Below are 18,865 nucleotides of genomic sequence, written 5' to 3'. Positions count from 1 at the left end.
TTAGAAATAGCCTACTAACCAACACTTCGGACTAAAACCTTTTCAATACCTGGGTTGCATACCCATTGTTGCCTTAGTTAACATTTGCTGGTAGATATGTTGAAACGTCTTTCCTACCCTACCGGCTACCAATTCATCTGTGTACGGTCAGTTTTATGTGAACTGCTTCGTGCCTAAACCAGTTGAGTTGCACACTTGCCGCCAGCAGATAATATTCCGTTTCAACTAGGCTGTGTTCGGCGTGCGTGTGAATATGTTTCACGTGCTTGCATAGGCTACTTTGTGCATGATCTCTCTATTTGTAATGAGGTCTGTGTGTAGCTGGTGTAGAGAAGTCAGGCGCAAGATAGCAGATATGATTAAATAAACGTACTTTACTCAACAGATACAAATGCAATACAAAAAAGAGCGCCCACATAAAATGACCTTACTACATACAAACAATTACTCACAAACAAACATGGGGGAACAGAGGGTTAAATAATGAACAAGTAATTGGGGAATTGAAACCAGGTGTGTAAGACAAAACAAATGGAAAATGAAAAGTGGATCGGCGATGGCGAGAATGCGGGAGACGTCGACTGGGGCAAGCCAGCAGAAAATACAGAGCGTTGCACCATGATTGGCTCAGTGTACTGTCACTCATGGGGACACTACATCACCGCCAAGTCTAGGGGTAGAGCTAGAAAGTTCTAGCCTCTTTGGTGCTGCCATAGAGTTACATTAGAAGTGCCGATTCAAGAAGGCCACAGATAAAAGGACATCAAATCACGTGATATGTACAGTAGCTTTGATTGGACTGATCATGTCAACATCATACTTTCAAAATCTTAGCAAGCAGTCATCATCATGAATCAAGTCGACAATCTACTGGCAAATCATTTTTAATCCTTGTCATATGAAGAGAAATAATGAAGAGAAATTTTAGATAAAACGTATCGGTGCTCATCGGCCATTGGACATAAACATTACACAACAAGTTCGAAATCGCAAATTCAACAATAAGTGGTTTGGAAGGAATTGGTGACAGTGGCTAACTGCAAGCATTGCAAAGCAATCACTAGCCTGCTATTCAGTGGAGTGGCTGTGTGGTCCCAAATCTGGGATTAAGGGGCTCTTTTCCAAATTTAAAATGATAAACATTCAACATTGGCCATGCTGTCAATAAAGCATGATTTGTGCAACGCTCAAAACAACTGTTAACCCAGAATTGCGAAAACTTGACTTCAGTGAGTTCAAGACACCTGGGCAGTCGGGAATAAATGAGCTCCGACTGGGAAAATATGTTTTGAACGGTCATCCAAATCGGAATTGTAAATCCGGCCTCTTTCTAAAGCTACGGCCTGAAGATCAATGACGTCATCATGATTTGACCTTGTTTTTTTCAGAGACCTAGTTGTTTTGAAAGCACCATAAATCCAGAGAATGCCAGACTTTGATGACAAAATTTGCCCACGAAGGATCGCCGCACCACCTTCTTGCTCAAGTGGGCACAGCACAACAAGGTGAGTCCAAAAATGTATTGTATTGTATGCTATTGCTGCTGCATAAATGATGTAATATGCCAGGGAGATATGTATACTGTAGCTAAGAAAGTAATACTAAGTGTATATTGTGTAGAACAATGTTAGTAGCCCATGTGCCTCACCCTAATAATATAGTCAATTTGCCCCTCTTAATTTCACCTACTGTTCTGACTTGGTGGTGCACTGTTTTAGAGAAATGTAATCATCCAATATTGTAAGAGCTTTCATTGTCTGCTTATATGCCCACTTTATATATCCTACGGTTCTGACTTGGTGTACAGGGAGAACACTGTAAGAACTGCCCATGTTCTGAATTCTGTCATTGTACATTTCAAAAGTGCTAAACAAATAGTTATAGTGATTATGTCCGTCCTAGCTCGCTCATGAATGTCTTAATCAAAATTACGGATTGCCTCTCATCTGCTTGTCGTCCCTTTATTCCATAGCTTGTACATCTCATTTGTCATTAGAAACAACATTTGTTTAAGCAAGTCAGCCATATCAGCTAGGTTTTTTTAAAGACAGTAAATGAGGCTGAATGAACTGTTTTCGCTGCCAGACAAGGCTCCGCTGATAGCCAAGTGTAACAGTGGTAAGGTGTTGGGACTGCTGTTGGGACAGCTTTATGTAGGCCCTAACAATTTGTTGGCACCGTTTGTCACCGTTATAGTGCAATGAATGTGTTTTGTATTTTTTTGCCCCACCAAGATTTACGTGCTGAAATCGCCTCTGCTTCATAGTACACTCTGCTGATCTGATGCTGTAACGGTGTCAAGCGTGTCATGGGTAATTGCTTATGTGAAGTGTGTTTGAAAGTGGCGGTTGCAAAATAAGTGGGAGGATCAACATACGTGGGTGTATGGAAACCTAACAGCTAATTGGGCAAATTGGTTGCCACTCAACACCATTTTGCATGGCTGCTTGCTGCTTTTATGTAGTGTTTTAGCTAAGCCTAACCCTTTTCCTAACCTTAACCTCATTCTCCTAACCTGCTAGTTTAGTTCTCCTAACCTGATACGTTAGTTATCCTAACCTGCCACGTTCATTCTCCTAACCTGCAACGTTAATTCTCATAACCTGCCACGTTCATTCTCCTAACCTGATACATTAGTTATCCTAACCGGTTTAGCTAAAACGCTACAGGGAAGCAGCCAAACAAAACGCTCTTGAGTGGCAACCAATCTGCCCAATTAGCTCAGCTGTTATGTTTCAATAACCCCACTTATTTCGCAACGCCCACTTTCAGACACTGCACGTATGCAGTTACCCATTGTGTTAAACCAGTGTTATGATACTAATGATTTGTCTCCACAGATGGTTTGTTTATATTTCTACCATTGTGGCGATATAGAGTAGGCCTACCGCTACCTATCTATCTATTGGTCGCCTCGGGGACAACAGTTGTTGACAACTGTAACATTGTCGCTAACCCTTTACTACCTTTAACCTAATTCTCCTAACCTGCTGCGTTAACTCACCTAACCTGCTGCGTTAATTCACCTAACCTGCTGCGTTAATTCTCCTAACCTGCTGCGTTAACTCACCTAACCTGCTGCGTTAATTCACCTAACCTGCTGCGTTAATTCACCTAACCTGCTGCGTTAATTCACCTAACCTGCTGCGTTAATTCTCCTAACCTGCTGCGTTAATTCTCCTAACCTGCTGCGTTAATTCACCTAACCTGCGGCGTTAATTCTCCTAACCTGCTGCGTTAACTCACCTAACCTGCTGCGTTAATTCACCTAACCTGCTGCGTTAATTCACCTAACCTGCTGCGTTAATTCACTTAACCTGTTGCGTTAGCTCTCGCCTATCTTTTCTTTGCATTAGTGGATACATCTCATTATTGTAATTATTTTTTAAATATTTGATTGAGGTTATTGACGTCAACCGCCTGTATTCAATGGAGAGAGATGCCAAACTAACCCAAAACAGACAACAGCCTATATTTTTTTGTTTTTTTAACCAGGCAAGTCGGTTAAGAACAAATTCTTATTTACAATGACGGCCTACACCAGCCAAACCCAGACGACGCTGTGGAAATTGTGTGCCGCCTTATGGTACTCCCAATCACGGCCGGTTGTGATACGGCCGGTTGTGATACAGCCTGGATTCGAACCAGGGTGTCTGTAATGACACCTCTAGCACGGATATGCAGAGCTTAATTCACTATTGCACTCCTTAACAACAATATTTTGTCCACTCTGTTCTTAACAGATTCTAGTTTTGGAAACAAAAAACTGTATTAAAATCAAATGTTTCATCGATGAGAAAATTTGCAGAATGTCAGCCAAAATGAATCTCCTCCCGCTGCCGGCCACTGCGCTTCCTCTCACCGCCATATTTGGTAGTGGGTGGAAACGCCAAACGGATGCTTCATATATATACATCCGATGAAATATCTGTTTCATTGTTCTGTCTCGTTTTAAATCTGCTATTTACAAGCCTCATTGCATGAATATGCATCAGACAACTCTGATATAAATGTTTTTTCTCAAAGTTGCCGGGATGCCACGTGTCCTACTTATATCAGTACACAACTTAAGCATTACGAAACATGAAATTACGAAATTTGATCAAATCAACCTCACATTGCAAATAAGCCATTTATTGTTTTGTTGACCAAATTCCACACTCATTGGTCTCCTTGCTTGGTGGGCGAAGCAATGGAAAAACGCCATCTGCTGGACGGAAACAGATTTTCTGCCGAGTTGGGCCTCACTCTTCCTCTTCCTCTGACAGCGGAAATGGTCATTGCCTGCCTTCAGTATTCTCACCCCAATGAAGAAACATCCTACACTATATATACAAAGGTATGTGGACACCCCTTCAAATCCCCCTCCCACACTCGTTGCTGACAGGTGTATAAAATCGAGCACACAACCATGCAATCTCCATGCAATCTCTCTCAGATAGGATGCCACCTTTCCAACAAGTAAGCTTCGTGAAATGGGTTTCCATGGCCGAGCAGCCGCACACAATCCTAAGAACACCATGCACAATGCCAAGCGTCGGCTGGAGTGGTGTAAAGCTCGCTTCCATTGGACTCTGGAGCAGTGGAAATGCATCATGTGAAGTGATGAACCACGCTTCACCATCTAGCAGTCCAACGGATGAATCTGGGTTTGGCGGATGCCAGGAGAACGCTACCTGCCCCAATGTATAGTGCCAACTGTAAAGTTGAGTGATGGAGGAATAATGGTCTGGGGCTGTTTTTCGTGGTGGGGCTTTGCCCCTTAGTTCCAGTGAAGGGAAATCTTAACGCTACAGCATACAATGACATTCTGGACAATTCTGTGCTTCCAACTTTGTGGCAACATTTTAGGGAAGGCCCTTTTCTGTTTCCCGTGCATAAATCAAGGTCCACACAGAATTGGTTTGTCGAGATCGGTGTGGAAGAACTTGACTGGAGGCTGTTATAGTAGCAAAGGGGGGACCAACTCCATATTAATGCCCATAATTTTGGATTGAGCTGTTCGACAAGCAGGTGTCCACATACTTTTGGTCATGTAATGTATCAGGAACAACGAAATAGAAAATGAAAAAGATAAATGGGATATTGTGACATATTATGACTGAAATAATACTGGAAAATGTAGCCTGTCAATTACGATGATTATGACTGCGGAAATAAAGTTATTGAAGACCAACTTTTAATCAATGACATTGTAAATGAAAGTGATATGGATTGCAGCAACGGGTGTGATAGACAATTTAAATATCATTTTACAACAAAGCTCTTTGCATCTGTTTCTTTGGAGAACAACTTCCATATCATAAGAAATGACTCTCCCTGCCACATTTCAGACATTGTTTCTTCAATGAAGTAGGCTACAATATGCTACAGTAGACCTACTGGCCTAAATAATATTTCGTACAGTAGCCCTAAACGAAATTCTGAAGGTTCACTATTGAGTGTTATCACATTGTTCTACACATAACTTAATTAAATAATCTCCACTATCCGCACAATATTACAATGCAATATAATTTGATTCCAAATACAACAAAATCACAATGTTTAGTTTCAAATGTTAAATGTGTAGCCTACAGTTCAGCAATATTTCCTGGCTTTTCCCTTCTTGATAAGAAATGACCATTAATGGATTACATACATTTGAAATGAAAAATGTATCCTACAACATGACTTTTCCATTCATAAAGAGTTGTTGTGCTAAATGAGGAAATGGAATGCTTTATTTCAGAGTACAGAATTATTGTCAAATAGATCAACAGCACTTAGTGAGTTCAAATAGCAAGATCAAATTGTTCTGATAATACCCGCCAGAGGGCGTAATTGACTTGAAAAATGTTGGTAGCAATCAGGACAAGATAACGCCGATATCCGTGTTATGAAGTGGTAAATCGGTGGTGGATGATGGTTGCAACTGAGATCAGCTGTGTGGGGGATTTTAGAGCATATTGATGGTTTAAGGAGAGATCAGCTGGCTATAATCTAGTGGCCAATCTTGGTGTCTATTGGCCCATCACTTGTATATCTTGGTCAGTCCTTGCATGATAGCTCTATGAATTTGAGAGTGGTTACATTTATCCAGGCACATCCCTCTGCCTTTTACTAAAACAGAGGTCAGGGGGAATCCACTTTGTTATTGTTTCGATTCCGGATTGCCCCTTTAAGGGTGAGGAATGAGAATGCAGTTCATCTTTTTCAAAAATCAGTTTTATTTCAGTCGCAGCAGTAAAAATCTGCCAAACATACAAATACAAGTACTAACCTCCAATGAGGAGCAACAGTACTTTGATGCATTGCAAAAGTGAAGAAAATGATATTTACAAAACATTGCACTAAAATTAAGGAACCACAAGGATTGAGAAGTAACCAGTGATGCAGAATGATTTTCATAGTCTCATCACAAAATACCATTTTGGAGTGATGCAAGGTTGCATTAGCAGAACAATAGAGCAACCATGTAAAGCAGAAAGATATTACATTTCATCCCAACAAAAGAGATTGTGCTGAAATCAATGACTCCGATGATACGTTACATTTTCTAACCAACTCTGTGGCATTACTTTCAGCATCCTATTTCAAAATGTGACAGACTACTTATTAAGCAGTTAAACCATCCTGTACATATCTAATAGGCTAGGTTACCTCAAAAGGTTTGTACTTATATAGCCTCTTTACACTCTTTTACTTCGCTCCACTGCTTGCCCAAACATTTGGGACACATAATTCAATGGTCTAAATTCAATCTAATGTCACAGGCGTCAACCCTTAACAAAAGACTGTTCTGTTCTGTCCAGATCATTCAACAGGATCTGTCTGGTTCTAGCCAGACAGCAGACTGAGCGGTGTTCTGTTTCACGCCAGTGCTGCTGCATTTTGACCTGAGAACAAACTGTCTCTTCGATTTTCAAAAGAGGTTTCCCTTTTCCCGTCACTCCTTAACCTGAGGAACGATACAGTCCGTCTCATGTAAAGCCAACGAATGGCTGATGTTTGTAGTTACTGTATATTGGCTTCTTGTCGCACAGACTTCAGATGAGTTAAACAGAAAGGTCACCGGGGGAACCATGCAATACATTCAGATGAGTTAAACAGAAAGGTCACCGGGGGAACCATGCAATACATTCAGATGCATCATGCTAAGGCAACGCCACAGCGTCAGCGAGTGGGAGATGTTGCCTTTTCTTTTACAGATCTGATTTAGACCTAATATGAATTTTCTCTGAAGCTAATTCATTACTCCACACATCTGTTCCAACACTCTCTTTCAGACAGAAAAACACAGATGTCTAACAGGGCTATCCTATACATCTACTGTATACTAGATGCACTCCCATACCTGACCTAGCACAGCCAAAGGGTCAGGGGACGTGAGTAGCATTGTTTTCTCTGGTAAGCCCTTAACACCCAACTGCCGCACTTCAATATGAAAAAGAAAGCAGAAAAGGCTATGAATTCCAAAGCTCATAAAATCACCCTCTCTCATTAACGTTGATTGATACACATCCCATTGCTATAGCAGGGGGTCAGCCCATGATAATGTTTTCTTAGATATTAAATGCACTATTTCTCAATGAGCATCCCTGACATTCACATTTGTACACAACCATCACCAGATGGTCTACACATGGAGTGAAATTAGTCCTCCTCCACATGTTGTGTCGTATTCTTTCCCTTTTTGTGACACGTGTGTGTGTGTGTGTGTGTGTGTGTGTGTGTTATAAGCAGGGCAATAAGGACACAGTTCAGTCTTTGGAGCTCATCCCTTCTCCTTGTAGGCCTTTAACAGGGGGGTGATTTGGGGGCAGAGGGAGGTCAGGCTAGGGGAGTGTTTTGATCCTCTGAGGTTCAAATGTCATGGTCCATTCCCAGTCCAGTGGGGTGGTCAGTGCTCAGGCTCCTGGTGTACCAGCCTGATGGCCCATCAGGGGGTCTCCCCCCTCCCCTACCATACCATCCTGGGTGGGGGTCTGCTTCTCGGCCGTGATGACGATGGTGTTTTCATCCAGCAACTCACAGGTTGGGTTGGAGAAGGCCGACAGGGGCAGGGTGATCCTCTGCATCTCCCGCTCATACACACGCTGGTCATGCTGCTGCTTCAGGTCCCGACCTCTGCAGCAAACAACACATAGACAGAACAGGTTAGGTGGACTGTGGTACCAGGGGCGGAGCCAGAGGGGTGTCCGGGGTGGCACTGGACACCACTGACATCGGATTGGCCACCCCGGGTGCCACACCAAAATGTCATTCCCTACTGGCAGTTTGATGCTGATTGACATCTCATTTCCCCTCTTGTTGAAAGAAGCAATTATTTAGACGTTTTCAAATCGAGGACGAGGAGGAGAGAATATTAACGTTGGTTGCGAGATACAGAAGAAGAACAAACAGAAGAAGAAGAGAACATTTTCACAGATCCACTAGCTCTTTTCGCGATTGGTGAAAGCATCATATTTGAAGTAAGTTAAGGTTCAGCGTCGGGTTTAGGTTTCCTGAACAACTTTTACGAAAGTTGAGTCGCTGTGTAAGTTAATGGAGCCAAAGGTCTAACGTTAACAGACAGTTCATAAGATAAGAGAGATTGGTTCCCAATTTAGCCTAACATTATGTTTACATCTGTGCTAGTAATACACGCATATACAGTGCAGTGTCGTAAGTTACAGTATACGAATATTTAGCTAATGTGGGGTAACTAGTAGGTTACAGCTGTCAGTGTTCAGCAAGTTAACATTCAGCCATTTGAAATCCATTAACTCAGATTTTCGTACTTGAACTCAAAACAAACAATTGTTATTATCAATCTGTTAACGTTACTCAAAAGATTACCACAATTTGCAGATAGCCTGTTTGCTATCGTAAAGGTGTAAGAAATTTTAGCTAGCTAAGTTACTTACTGCAGAGTAGGGCTAGCCATGATCTAACTAGTAACTTACTGCAGAGTAGTCCTAGCCATGATCTAACTAGTAACTTACTGCAGAGTAGGGCCAGCCATGATCTAACTAGTAACTTACTGCAGAGTAGTCCTAGCCATGATCTAACTAGTAACTTACTGGAGAGTAGGGCCAGCCATGATCTAACTAGTAATTTACTGGAGAGTAGGGCTAGCCATGATCTAACTAGTAACTTACTGCAGAGTAGGGCTAGCCATGATCTAACTAGTAACTTACTGGAGAGTAGGGCTAGCCATGATCTAACTAGTAACTTACTGCAGAGTAGGGCCAGCCATGATCTAACTAGTAACTTACTGCAGAGTAGTCCTAGCCATGATCTAACTAGTAACTTACTGCAGAGTAGGGCTAGCCATGATCTAACTAGTAACTTACTGGAGAGTAGGGCTAGCCATGATCTAACTAGTAACTTACTGCAGAGTAGGGCCAGCCATGATCTAACTAGTAACTTACTGCAGAGTAGTCCTAGCCATGATCTAACTAGTAACTTACTGCAGAGTAGGGCTAGCCATGATCTAACTAGTAACTTACTGCAGAGTAGTGCCAGCCATGATCTAACTAGTAACTTACTGCAGAGTAGTCCTAGCCATGATCTAACTAGTAACTTACTGCAGAGTAGTCCTAGCCATGATCTAACTAGTAACTTACTGGAGAGTAGGGCCAGCCATGATCTAACTAGTAACTTACTGGAGAGTAGGGCCAGCCATGATCTAACTAGTAACTTACTGGAGAGTAGGGCCAGCCATGATCTAACTAGTAACTTACTGCAGAGTAGTCCTAGCCATGATCTAACTAGTAACTTACTGCAGAGTAGTCCTAGCCATGATCTAATTAGTAACTTACTGCAGAGTAGTCCTAGCCATGATCTAATTAGTAACTTACTGCAGAGTAGGGCCAGCCATGATCTAACTAGTAACTTAGGCCGGTAGTTGATTTTAACGTACAGTTATGATAAAGGGGATTTATAATTGAGATTGAGATTGGACTAAAATGTGGGTAATTGGATGCTTATATGTAACCATAGACTGTCTTATTTTTGCATTGGGTCAGACTTTTTTTAAAGAGGCAGAAACAGGCAGATCAGGTGCAAATAGACCCCAGCCTTTGCATCACCACCGGACCCCAGAGCAGCTCCCTACCTGAGGCTAGTCAGAGTCAGTGTGGTCAGACTTCACAAGGACCTAGTCTACCAACACCAGGTCAGAGCATCCACCAGACAGTCAGTCACATGCCCAGTTCAGAATTTAAGTTTAGCTTCAGCTTTTAATAGATGGTTTTGTCAGATTAAGCCTCACTTTAAAATGTTGGTTGTTGATTCATGTGTGTTCTTGTTTGATGGCTGTGGTATTTTTATTTTGATTATACACTAATGGTTCTTGTGTTATTTTAATGTAATAGATGTATCAAGGGATGACACAGAGACCTCTGACTCTGAGCAGGACAGTGAGCCAGAGCTGCCAGGAGATGTCATCGAGCCCCTCCCTACTGCATCAAACACCAGATATGCTGTTCCAAAAGGACCCAATGGTAGGCCAGGCCTATACTTTAAACTACACCCAATGGTAGGCCAGGCCTATACTTTAAACTACACCCAATGGTAGGCCAGGCCTATACTTTAAACTACACCCAATGGTAGGCCAGGCCTATACTTTAAACTACACCTAATGGTAGGCCAGGCCTATACTTTAAACTACACCCAATGGTAGGCCAGGCCTATACTTTAAACTACACCCAATGGTAGGCCAGGCCTATACTTTAAACTACACCCAATGGTAGGCCAGGCCTATACTTTAAACTACACCCAATGGTAGGCCAGGCCTATACTTTAAACTACACCCAATGGTAGGCCAGGCCTATACTTTAAACTACACCCAATGGTAGGCCAGGTCTATACTTTAAACTACACCCAATGGTAGGCCAGGCCTATACTTTAAACTACACATTTTAGTTAGCAGCTGTTAGTATCTAATCTTGTGGATCCCTTTCCATAGAGATATGACACATTATTTAAAGTGTATTTCAGACATTTCAAGATCCAGAGAAGAGGGTCCAGCCGTGTTTGAAAACATTTCCCAGAACTCAGCATGGTACTAGGAAAGGGGCTTTCAACAGCGCCTGGTATAAGGACAATTCATGGCTTAAATATTCTGTAAGTCAAGATTCAACTTATTGTTTTACCTGTAGGCATTTTTCTCTGCCCAATGCACCTGAATCTGCCTTCACATCACAGTCATGTTTCTCTGCCCAATACACCTGAATCTGCCTTCACATCACAGTCATGTTTCTCTGCCCAATGCACCTGAATCTGCCTTCACATCACAGTCATGTTTCTCTGCCCAATGCACCTGAATCTGCCTTCACATCACGGTCATGTTTCTCTGCCCAATACACCTGAATCTGCCTTCACATCACAGTCATGTTTCTCTGCCCAATGCACCTGAATCTGCCTTCACATCACAGTCATGTTTCTCTGCCCAATACACCTGAATCTGCCTTCACATCACAGTCATGTTTCTCTGCCCAATGCACCTGAATCTGCCTTCACATCACAGTCATGTTTCTCTGCCCAATACACCTGAATCTGCCTTCACATCACAGTCATGTTTCTCTGCCCAATGCACCTGAATCTGCCTTCACATCACAGTCATGTTTCTCTGCCCAATGCACCTGAATCTGCCTTCACATCACAGTCATGTTTCTCTGCCCAATGCACCTGAATCTGCCTTCACATCACAGTCATGTTTCTCTGCCCAATACACCTGAATCTGCCTTCACATCACAGTCATGTTTCTCTGCCCAATGCACCTGAATCTGCCTTCACATCACGGTCATGTTTCTCTGCCCAATACACCTGAATCTGCCTTCACATCACAGTCATGTTTCTCTGCCCAATGCACCTGAATCTGCCTTCACATCACAGTCATGTTTCTCTGCCCAATGCACCTGAATCTGCCTTCACATCACAGTCATGTTTCTCTGCCCAATACACCTGAATCTGCCTTCACATCACAGTCATGTTTCTCTGCCCAATACACCTGAATCTGCCTTCACATCACAGTCATGTTTCTCTGCCCAATACACCTGAATCTGCCTTCACATCACAGTCATGTTTCTCTGCCCAATGCACCTGAATCTGCCTTCACATCACAGTCATGTTTCTCTGCCCAATGCACCTGAATCTGCCTTCACATCACAGTCAGGTTTTTGTAACTGGAAAAAGGCGCTGTTTAAAGATTCTGGGTTTAAGCTCCATTCGGAGGCAGAGCATCATATCAATGCTATGTATGCTTGGAATCACCATAAAAGGGATATTGACAGCAACTCATCAATGTTAGATGTCATAAATAAGGACTGGAAAAAGAAAGTGGAGGAAAACTGTACTTACATTAAAACAATTGCAGATGTGCTCCTATTAACTATCACTCAAAATATAGCACAGAGGTCATCGGGAGTCTGATGACTCTCACAACAAGGGTCATTTTTTGACAATCTTAGAAGAAATAGCAAAGCATGACCCTCTCATGGAGAAGAGGATGAATGCATGTGGCAATGCTAAGTACACAAGCCACCAAATCCAGAACAAAGTTCTTGAGGGCTGAGCTGAGATGGTACAAAGTGAAATAATAAGAGAAGTAAAAGAAAGTTACGTTTTTAGTGTAATTGCAGATGAAACCAAAGATTTAAAGAAAAAATAACAAAAGTCTTTAGTTGTGAGGTACTATTACAACGGGGCCATCCACGAAAGATTTTTACACTTTCAGTCAGCTGAAAGATTAGATGTCTCACAAATTATAATTGATTGCCTTGATTAGGCCAATTCCAAAACGTTTCTTTGCTATTAGTTAACATAATATATATGAGCATAAATATGATAATCTAAATTTGTAATATTGATGGGCACAAATTATTTTTAAAGTCCATTTCTGCTTGATACCAGGTGTGTCAAATTGCAGTGTTTTTTTGTAAATAACATTTTTTGTAAATAAACTATGCAATTTATGTAACACACACATGCTATCTTATTATATATATAGAATTTTCTCAAAAATATTTTGGATGTTCAACACTTATAGACCCAGATTATATATGAATGAAAACAGAGTGATTCAAGTCTCTCGTGTGTGTGTGTGTGTGTAATGTGAGAGAGAAAGAAATTGAGCTGCAGTTCTGAGGTAGAGACACTGACTATCCATAGTATGTTATAGAATTCTAGTGAAGTAACCCTTTATATGAAGTAACCCTTTTGGACCACACTATCTGCCACATTGAAGAACTCCGCGTTACGTGAATTATCACTTCTACCTCCAATCAGTAATCCTACGATTAATTCATGCTCCTTAGATGCCATGTTAGGATTACACACTCATTTTCTGTCATGGTCTATGGACCCCCTGAAGTAGCCTTGGCCACCCCATGTATAAAACTCTAGTTCCGCCACTGTGTGGTACTGATCATAGTGTTGGGGCAGATTATATACACACACATGGGGTTGACAGTTGCTATTTCACACTGCAGTTTGCAGAACTAATGTCTTTAACCTCAGGAAAACACAGCTTTAAATCAGAGAGGCTCATCATAGCGTGCCTCAGCAACTTATTTTGGCCTGGATAATCTTTCAAAACACTTGGGAGAGCCATCTTGGGTCCTGATTTTTATTCATGACAAGAACGAGAGGTAGTGTCCCATGCTCAGTCTCATATCATTGGATGAGGCTATTTTTAAGTGTCCCAAGCTGAGTCTCATATCATTGGAAGAGGGTATTTTTAACAGTGTCCATTAATCTTGAGGTAGCAGAAATGACAGGGGCGGTTCAAGGCAGTATCTGGTCTGGTACAGGGAAGGGAATGTTTTGATGGAGACTGGGGGTAGGTGGTGGCAGGCATGCTGCAGTATGAGCTAAGCCAGTCTAGGCAGTATGAGCAAACCCAGTCCAGGCAGGTGACTGGAGTTGTCTCAAATGGCACCCTATTCCCTATATAGGGCTCTGGTAAAAAGTAGTGCACTATGTCGGGAATTGAGTGCCATTCGGGACACAATCTGAGGGTGTTGTGAGGTCTGCTATCTGCTGAGCCCCAGCCGGCACAGGGAACATGCCATACTGTTGGCCAGGAGCCTCTTCCTGCCCCCTGCTTCTATGCGACACTACGCCCCACTACAGCACTGATTCTACACATTGGGTCTGCGTTATGTCATTTTAGGAATCAGCAAATCCTCCTAACCTTCGCTATTTACTTATTGTGCGGCTATCCTTCCAAATCTTGTCTCGTTGACTCGACACGCCTGGGTTTCAGAGGCTGTACCTTTTCCCTAAACCTGATATTACTGCATGAGAAAGAAAAAGGCTAAAACTCTGTATGTACATATGATTGGAAATTGATCTAATCAACACATACACATATCATTGGTGGCATGGATTCACCATCAATATGTGATATTGCATGTTTACTATACATGTAGGAGGCTAAGCAAGCATCACATTACACCCCCCCCCCTCTCTCTCTACTCTTTCAGAATCAAACGTGGGTGCCTAAAATACCCAGACCACAGGCATTCTCTTCCCCTGTTTTTCCATTCCGTTTCTTGTTTTCACGTTGTTGTTGTCTTTGTGGCAGTTGGTCTCATTACATCCGAGTGACATTGCTCTACATCCTGGTAACATTCTGTGCCCACTGCCCACACATGCCCTCCCTCCACCCACTGGCATTCCGCCAAAGAGGTTCCAAGCACTCAGAGCTGCTGCCTTCATCATGAACACGACAAGTCTAAACTTGCCTTTGCAACGCTACATTCCAGTTTTGAATCACCACTACACCACTGTCTCTCTCACAGTAGAACAAAGCATCTGTTGCAAATCGATGAAACATTGTGTTCCTACTCTCCGGAGAGGCACCATTTAGTCTTGTGGTGCACGCCATGTACTCTAGTTCTTATGTCACTCACACATACCACGTGATACAACCTAACAAAGTAGTAAAACATAGCTAGGGTTGTAATGTCTCTCCAGTTGTAGCACCTAATGTAGCATAGTGGCTGATACTGACCTCTTGTAGAAGTATCCGAAGGTGATGCCCACCCCGAGGAGGATGATAATGGACATCATGAGGATGCCAACCACATAGCCTGAAAGAGACATGACAAACCGGCTCTGGTTACCAAACTGAATTCACAAAAGTTTATATACAGTATGTATTTGAAAATGTGCATATCAGTGCAGTTCACTTGCAGTGAGGTAAATAATGCTGTTATGACTATGAGAATATTTTGAATCCTTTATAACTCATGACCATTTATATCCATCTCATTGTACCAAGCCGAGCTGCATCAAGCTGGCCCGTTCTTTTTAATACTGTCCCTTTAGGTTCACATGTTATGGCCCTATGGCATCGCCCCTTTTCCCTATGGCTCAGCAATGAGATCAGGACATACCAAGAGTGCCCAGGTCCTTCTTCTTCTTGGGTCCTGTGCGTACCCTCTGGATGATGCCCATGACTGGCTGGACCGCATTACCCCCTCCCTGGGCAAGCCCAGACTTGGCCGGCTCAAAGATCTCTGTCTGTGCTGTGGTGAGGGGGCCTGCTTCTGCCTCTGTAGGGGCTTCGTCTGTGGAGACAATATGATCAACATCTAGTCCCCAAACACTGACCAACCGCCATGTAAGTTTGCTTTCTGTTTTTTCCGATGTTGTATTTGGGTTTCTGTACTTTAGGACACATGATAGTAATAGTTTTAACTCTATTTCTTGTTTAATGATTCACATTTCCCAGGCCGGCCAGAAGAGGCTCTTTACGTGCTTTATTGTAGAATCAACATTGAGATAAAATAAATGAGTGAATGGAGGAGGAAACTAATTTCCACTTGGTTCCATGTAGTAAATAGCATGGTTTTTAATCACTACCTTGTTTGACATCAATAAAGTTGACACAGAGGCTATCCTCAGATGGGCAGGAGAGCTACTGGATTAGTCTAATTTGTTTACTTTGGAAGCAGTTCTATAAAGAAAATGCATAATCAAAAATGACAGCCATTTCACAGCACAATGGGGCAGAAGCGCACTACACGTGACGTGATCGCAGTCTCAATCGAAAAGGAAACTGCAGCTGCGGATGTCAACATCTGCTCTCCAAAAAAGGTGTTTACCAACTCTGCTGGAGTTAAAGAACATGAGGTCATAGCCAGCATTAGCCAATTGCCTGCTGTCTCCATGGGAAAGGTCTCATTTCCACCAATGGGTTGAGTAAGAGTTTCAGGCTTATACCTAACTTTAGGCAGCCGCCTACCTAACAAGCTATGGCTCTTTAAAATGTAGCATCTGCAGGTTCCTTAAGGACAGGGCCCTTGTTATTGTTTGACATGTATTGTCTTCCCAGACAATGAGAGGTCAAAGATCAAACCCCCAGGAAACAGCCTCATGGTGGATTGACTCTTCTCTCACAGCTGTTCACATGGGAGAAGAAACTTCTCCAGATATGCCTAATCAGCAGGGTTATTAAAAATAAAATGCAGCAGTTTGTGTTTAAATGCATAACCATAAAAAAATAACTACAGATATCTCTTGTCTAAAAATCTTCAGCTAAAGATCTCTAGTTTCCTTTTTTAAAATGTATTCTTTATTTAACTAGGCAAGTCAGTTTAGAACTTGCCTCCTAGAACTTGAGAAGAAATACATTCTAGGTTCCCGAGAAAGAAAGACACGCCTCCCATTAGTTTACTTGGTTCTCAAGGCCAACTCTTAGGGGGACATTCCCACCATAACACTTCTAGAGCCTCGCACCTTAATAATAATATTCACAGGGTTAGTTCGGAGAAAAACATTTACATTTCACCTCTTTAAAGTTAGCTATTTCTCAACTACAGTGACTTTCCTTTCCGAGAACTGCTTTGGGAATACATTTAGGGAAGGGCAGAGGAAGTAGCCCCCCCTCCTCATCCAATAATGTGTTTTTACCCAGCCCTGACCTACATTTCAATGTGTGGATAATATATATATTCCCTCTGCCAGGTATATGTTTATTTCTATTAGACCGATTATTACTTTTTTTATGACTGGGAAGCTAAATACCTTTGCAGGTGTCAATGGCACATGACTGTCTCTGTGCCTCAGCATCTGGGCCAGTCACGTAGCACCAGGGCTTCTCAGATGAGTCTGGGTTACGGCAGTAGTTATGTTCCCCAATACCTACAGAGCATGAAGAAAATGACATCAACATCCTCACTGTTCCTCACGGGTGGAAAAACCCTCACGGTATAATTCATTACAAGCTTGCATAATGAACACAAAGGGTATGAAATATACTGTACTACTGAAATGCATGCTCTGGCTCTGTATTTTGCCAACAATATTAAAATGCATCAACCCTGACCTTACTAATATAACCCACACAGAGAGACTAGAGCCTCGAGTTATACACTCGTGTCAGGAACATCTATAACCAAACAAACATTTTTACCATCACAACAAATGTGCCATTTAAACCAGGGCACTTCTAGTGAACACTTCAGCAATGGTGGCCGGTGAGAACTTGTCAAATCAATGAACTATCAATTTGATGGTATATTACATGTTTGATTGTGTCATGAAATGACAATGTAATTTACCCATTTGTGAATCTCTATACGCCATAACATCATAGTCCCGGGTTGTGTTGGTCCAGTTCAGACAGGTTAGTCCTGTGTAGGACCTCTGTTGCTCCCCTCTGTACTCTACACCGTTGGATTTGATGCAGTCTGGGGACACATTGATTTATGGAAAAATTAACGTGTTCAGTTGAAATGAATAGCAAATAAAACATCAACATACTGTAAGTGCAGAATCTAGAAGTAACACATTCAACAAGGAATTGCCACGAAAGTGCTGTAATCGTACATTCATATTAATTATCAACAAAATGTATTCTTGAATCTCCTTGTTGTAAACAAATACATTTTAGAACTTGCATTTTCTTGGACTCAATTTCTCAGGTCCTAAGTCATAATGTAACCATACAATTCTTAACTGATAAAGTGAGTATATTGAGTATATAACAAAAACAAATAAACATTATATGTAATAATAAATAGACTAGTGTGAACAAAGGCATTGCTTTTCAGTCGTCGTAATAAGAGTATTGTGTTACCTTCAGCATTGGGTGTTCTGTCCGCTAAAGCAATGCTTAGCAAAACAAAGTGCAGCGAGAAAAACATTCCGTCGACAGGATGAATAAAAACGAAAAATGATCAGTGCACGAAAGGAAATAGATGGGTTATTTAAAAATAACAATATATTTTGTTGTGGAAGAGCCTATGCTGAATAATTCAGTCAAACTGCTCTCCTCTCTGCAGACGAGCCCTTCTTCTTGTCAAAGCAAGATCTGTTTTCTTCGTAAACAGCCTCTCTCTCTCGCTCTCTCGGACAAGGAACGCCCCTTTGCACTGCAGTACCGGGCAGCGGCAGCTGCGGCGCTCTGCCCTTTTCAATGTCCTAGACGTAGAGCCAAAAGTGCTCCACTCAGAAACTCGCTCCATCCATTGAGACCAAATTGACATGCTCAGATTGGTTACTCGGCACTGAATAGTACACCTTTTAATATCGTATCGTCATGTAGTTATACGATTTGAATAACTCACTGTTTCTCTTGATGTTTGAGCAGCTAAAATGTAGTTTGTATAAGTAAATAATATATGGTTCCTTTAGGATCTGTTGATTTGAATGAACTGTGTTAAATGAAAATGTTTTTAGATGGCCTTGTTATACTGATCCAACTGATCAATTGTATCATCCTTTTTTCTAATCTTCTTTTGATGGTAAGATTTAGGTGATCTCCTCCTTTGGCAGCACAGAGCAAAGCCAACCCACTGCCCCACCAACTACATTATCGGCTGCAGGAGACGTGGCAAAATGAATTGCAGAAAATGAAACAATGAGAAGCTCCTTAGAGTAACAGCAT

General features: G+C 41.9%; 1 protein-coding gene across 1 annotated transcript; it reads right to left on the bottom strand.

Moving 5' to 3' along the window:
* Nucleotides 1-6,189: 6,189 nt before the first annotated feature.
* LOC110525729 (phosphoinositide-3-kinase-interacting protein 1) lies at nucleotides 6,190-18,337 on the bottom strand. The gene is made up of 6 exons (XM_021606127.2): nucleotides 18,056-18,337; nucleotides 17,538-17,666; nucleotides 17,002-17,118; nucleotides 15,369-15,542; nucleotides 14,984-15,062; nucleotides 6,190-8,109 (listed from the first exon to the last, which is right to left on the bottom strand). Exons 1-6 carry the CDS (start codon nucleotides 18,120-18,122, stop codon nucleotides 7,890-7,892), a joined length of 786 nt encoding a protein of 261 aa, XP_021461802.2. The 5' UTR covers nucleotides 18,123-18,337; the 3' UTR covers nucleotides 6,190-7,889.
* Between the last annotated feature and the right edge of the window lie 528 nt (nucleotides 18,338-18,865).

This window comes from Oncorhynchus mykiss, chromosome 6 (genome assembly GCF_013265735.2).
Source record: "Oncorhynchus mykiss isolate Arlee chromosome 6, USDA_OmykA_1.1, whole genome shotgun sequence".
Lineage (NCBI taxonomy): Eukaryota > Metazoa > Chordata > Actinopteri > Salmoniformes > Salmonidae > Oncorhynchus > Oncorhynchus mykiss.
Note: the sequence above shows the minus strand (reverse complement) of the source record. Positions and strands in the feature narration are given on the sequence as shown.

What these genes read in the sequence shown, in the direction of transcription:
- LOC110525729 (XM_021606127.2), bottom strand. Translation starts at nt 18,122, where the DNA reads ATGTTTTTCTCGCTGCACTTTGTTTTGCTAAGCATTGCTTTAGCGGAC. An exon ending in CAGAACACCCAATGCTGAAG is followed by an intron (nt 17,667 to 18,055) that starts GTAACACAATAC and finishes ATGTGTCCCCAG; the next exon opens with ACTGCATCAAATCCAACGGT. An exon ending in TGCCATTGACACCTGCAAAG is followed by an intron (nt 15,543 to 17,001) that starts GTATTTAGCTTC and finishes TTGTCTCCACAG; the next exon opens with ACGAAGCCCCTACAGAGGCA.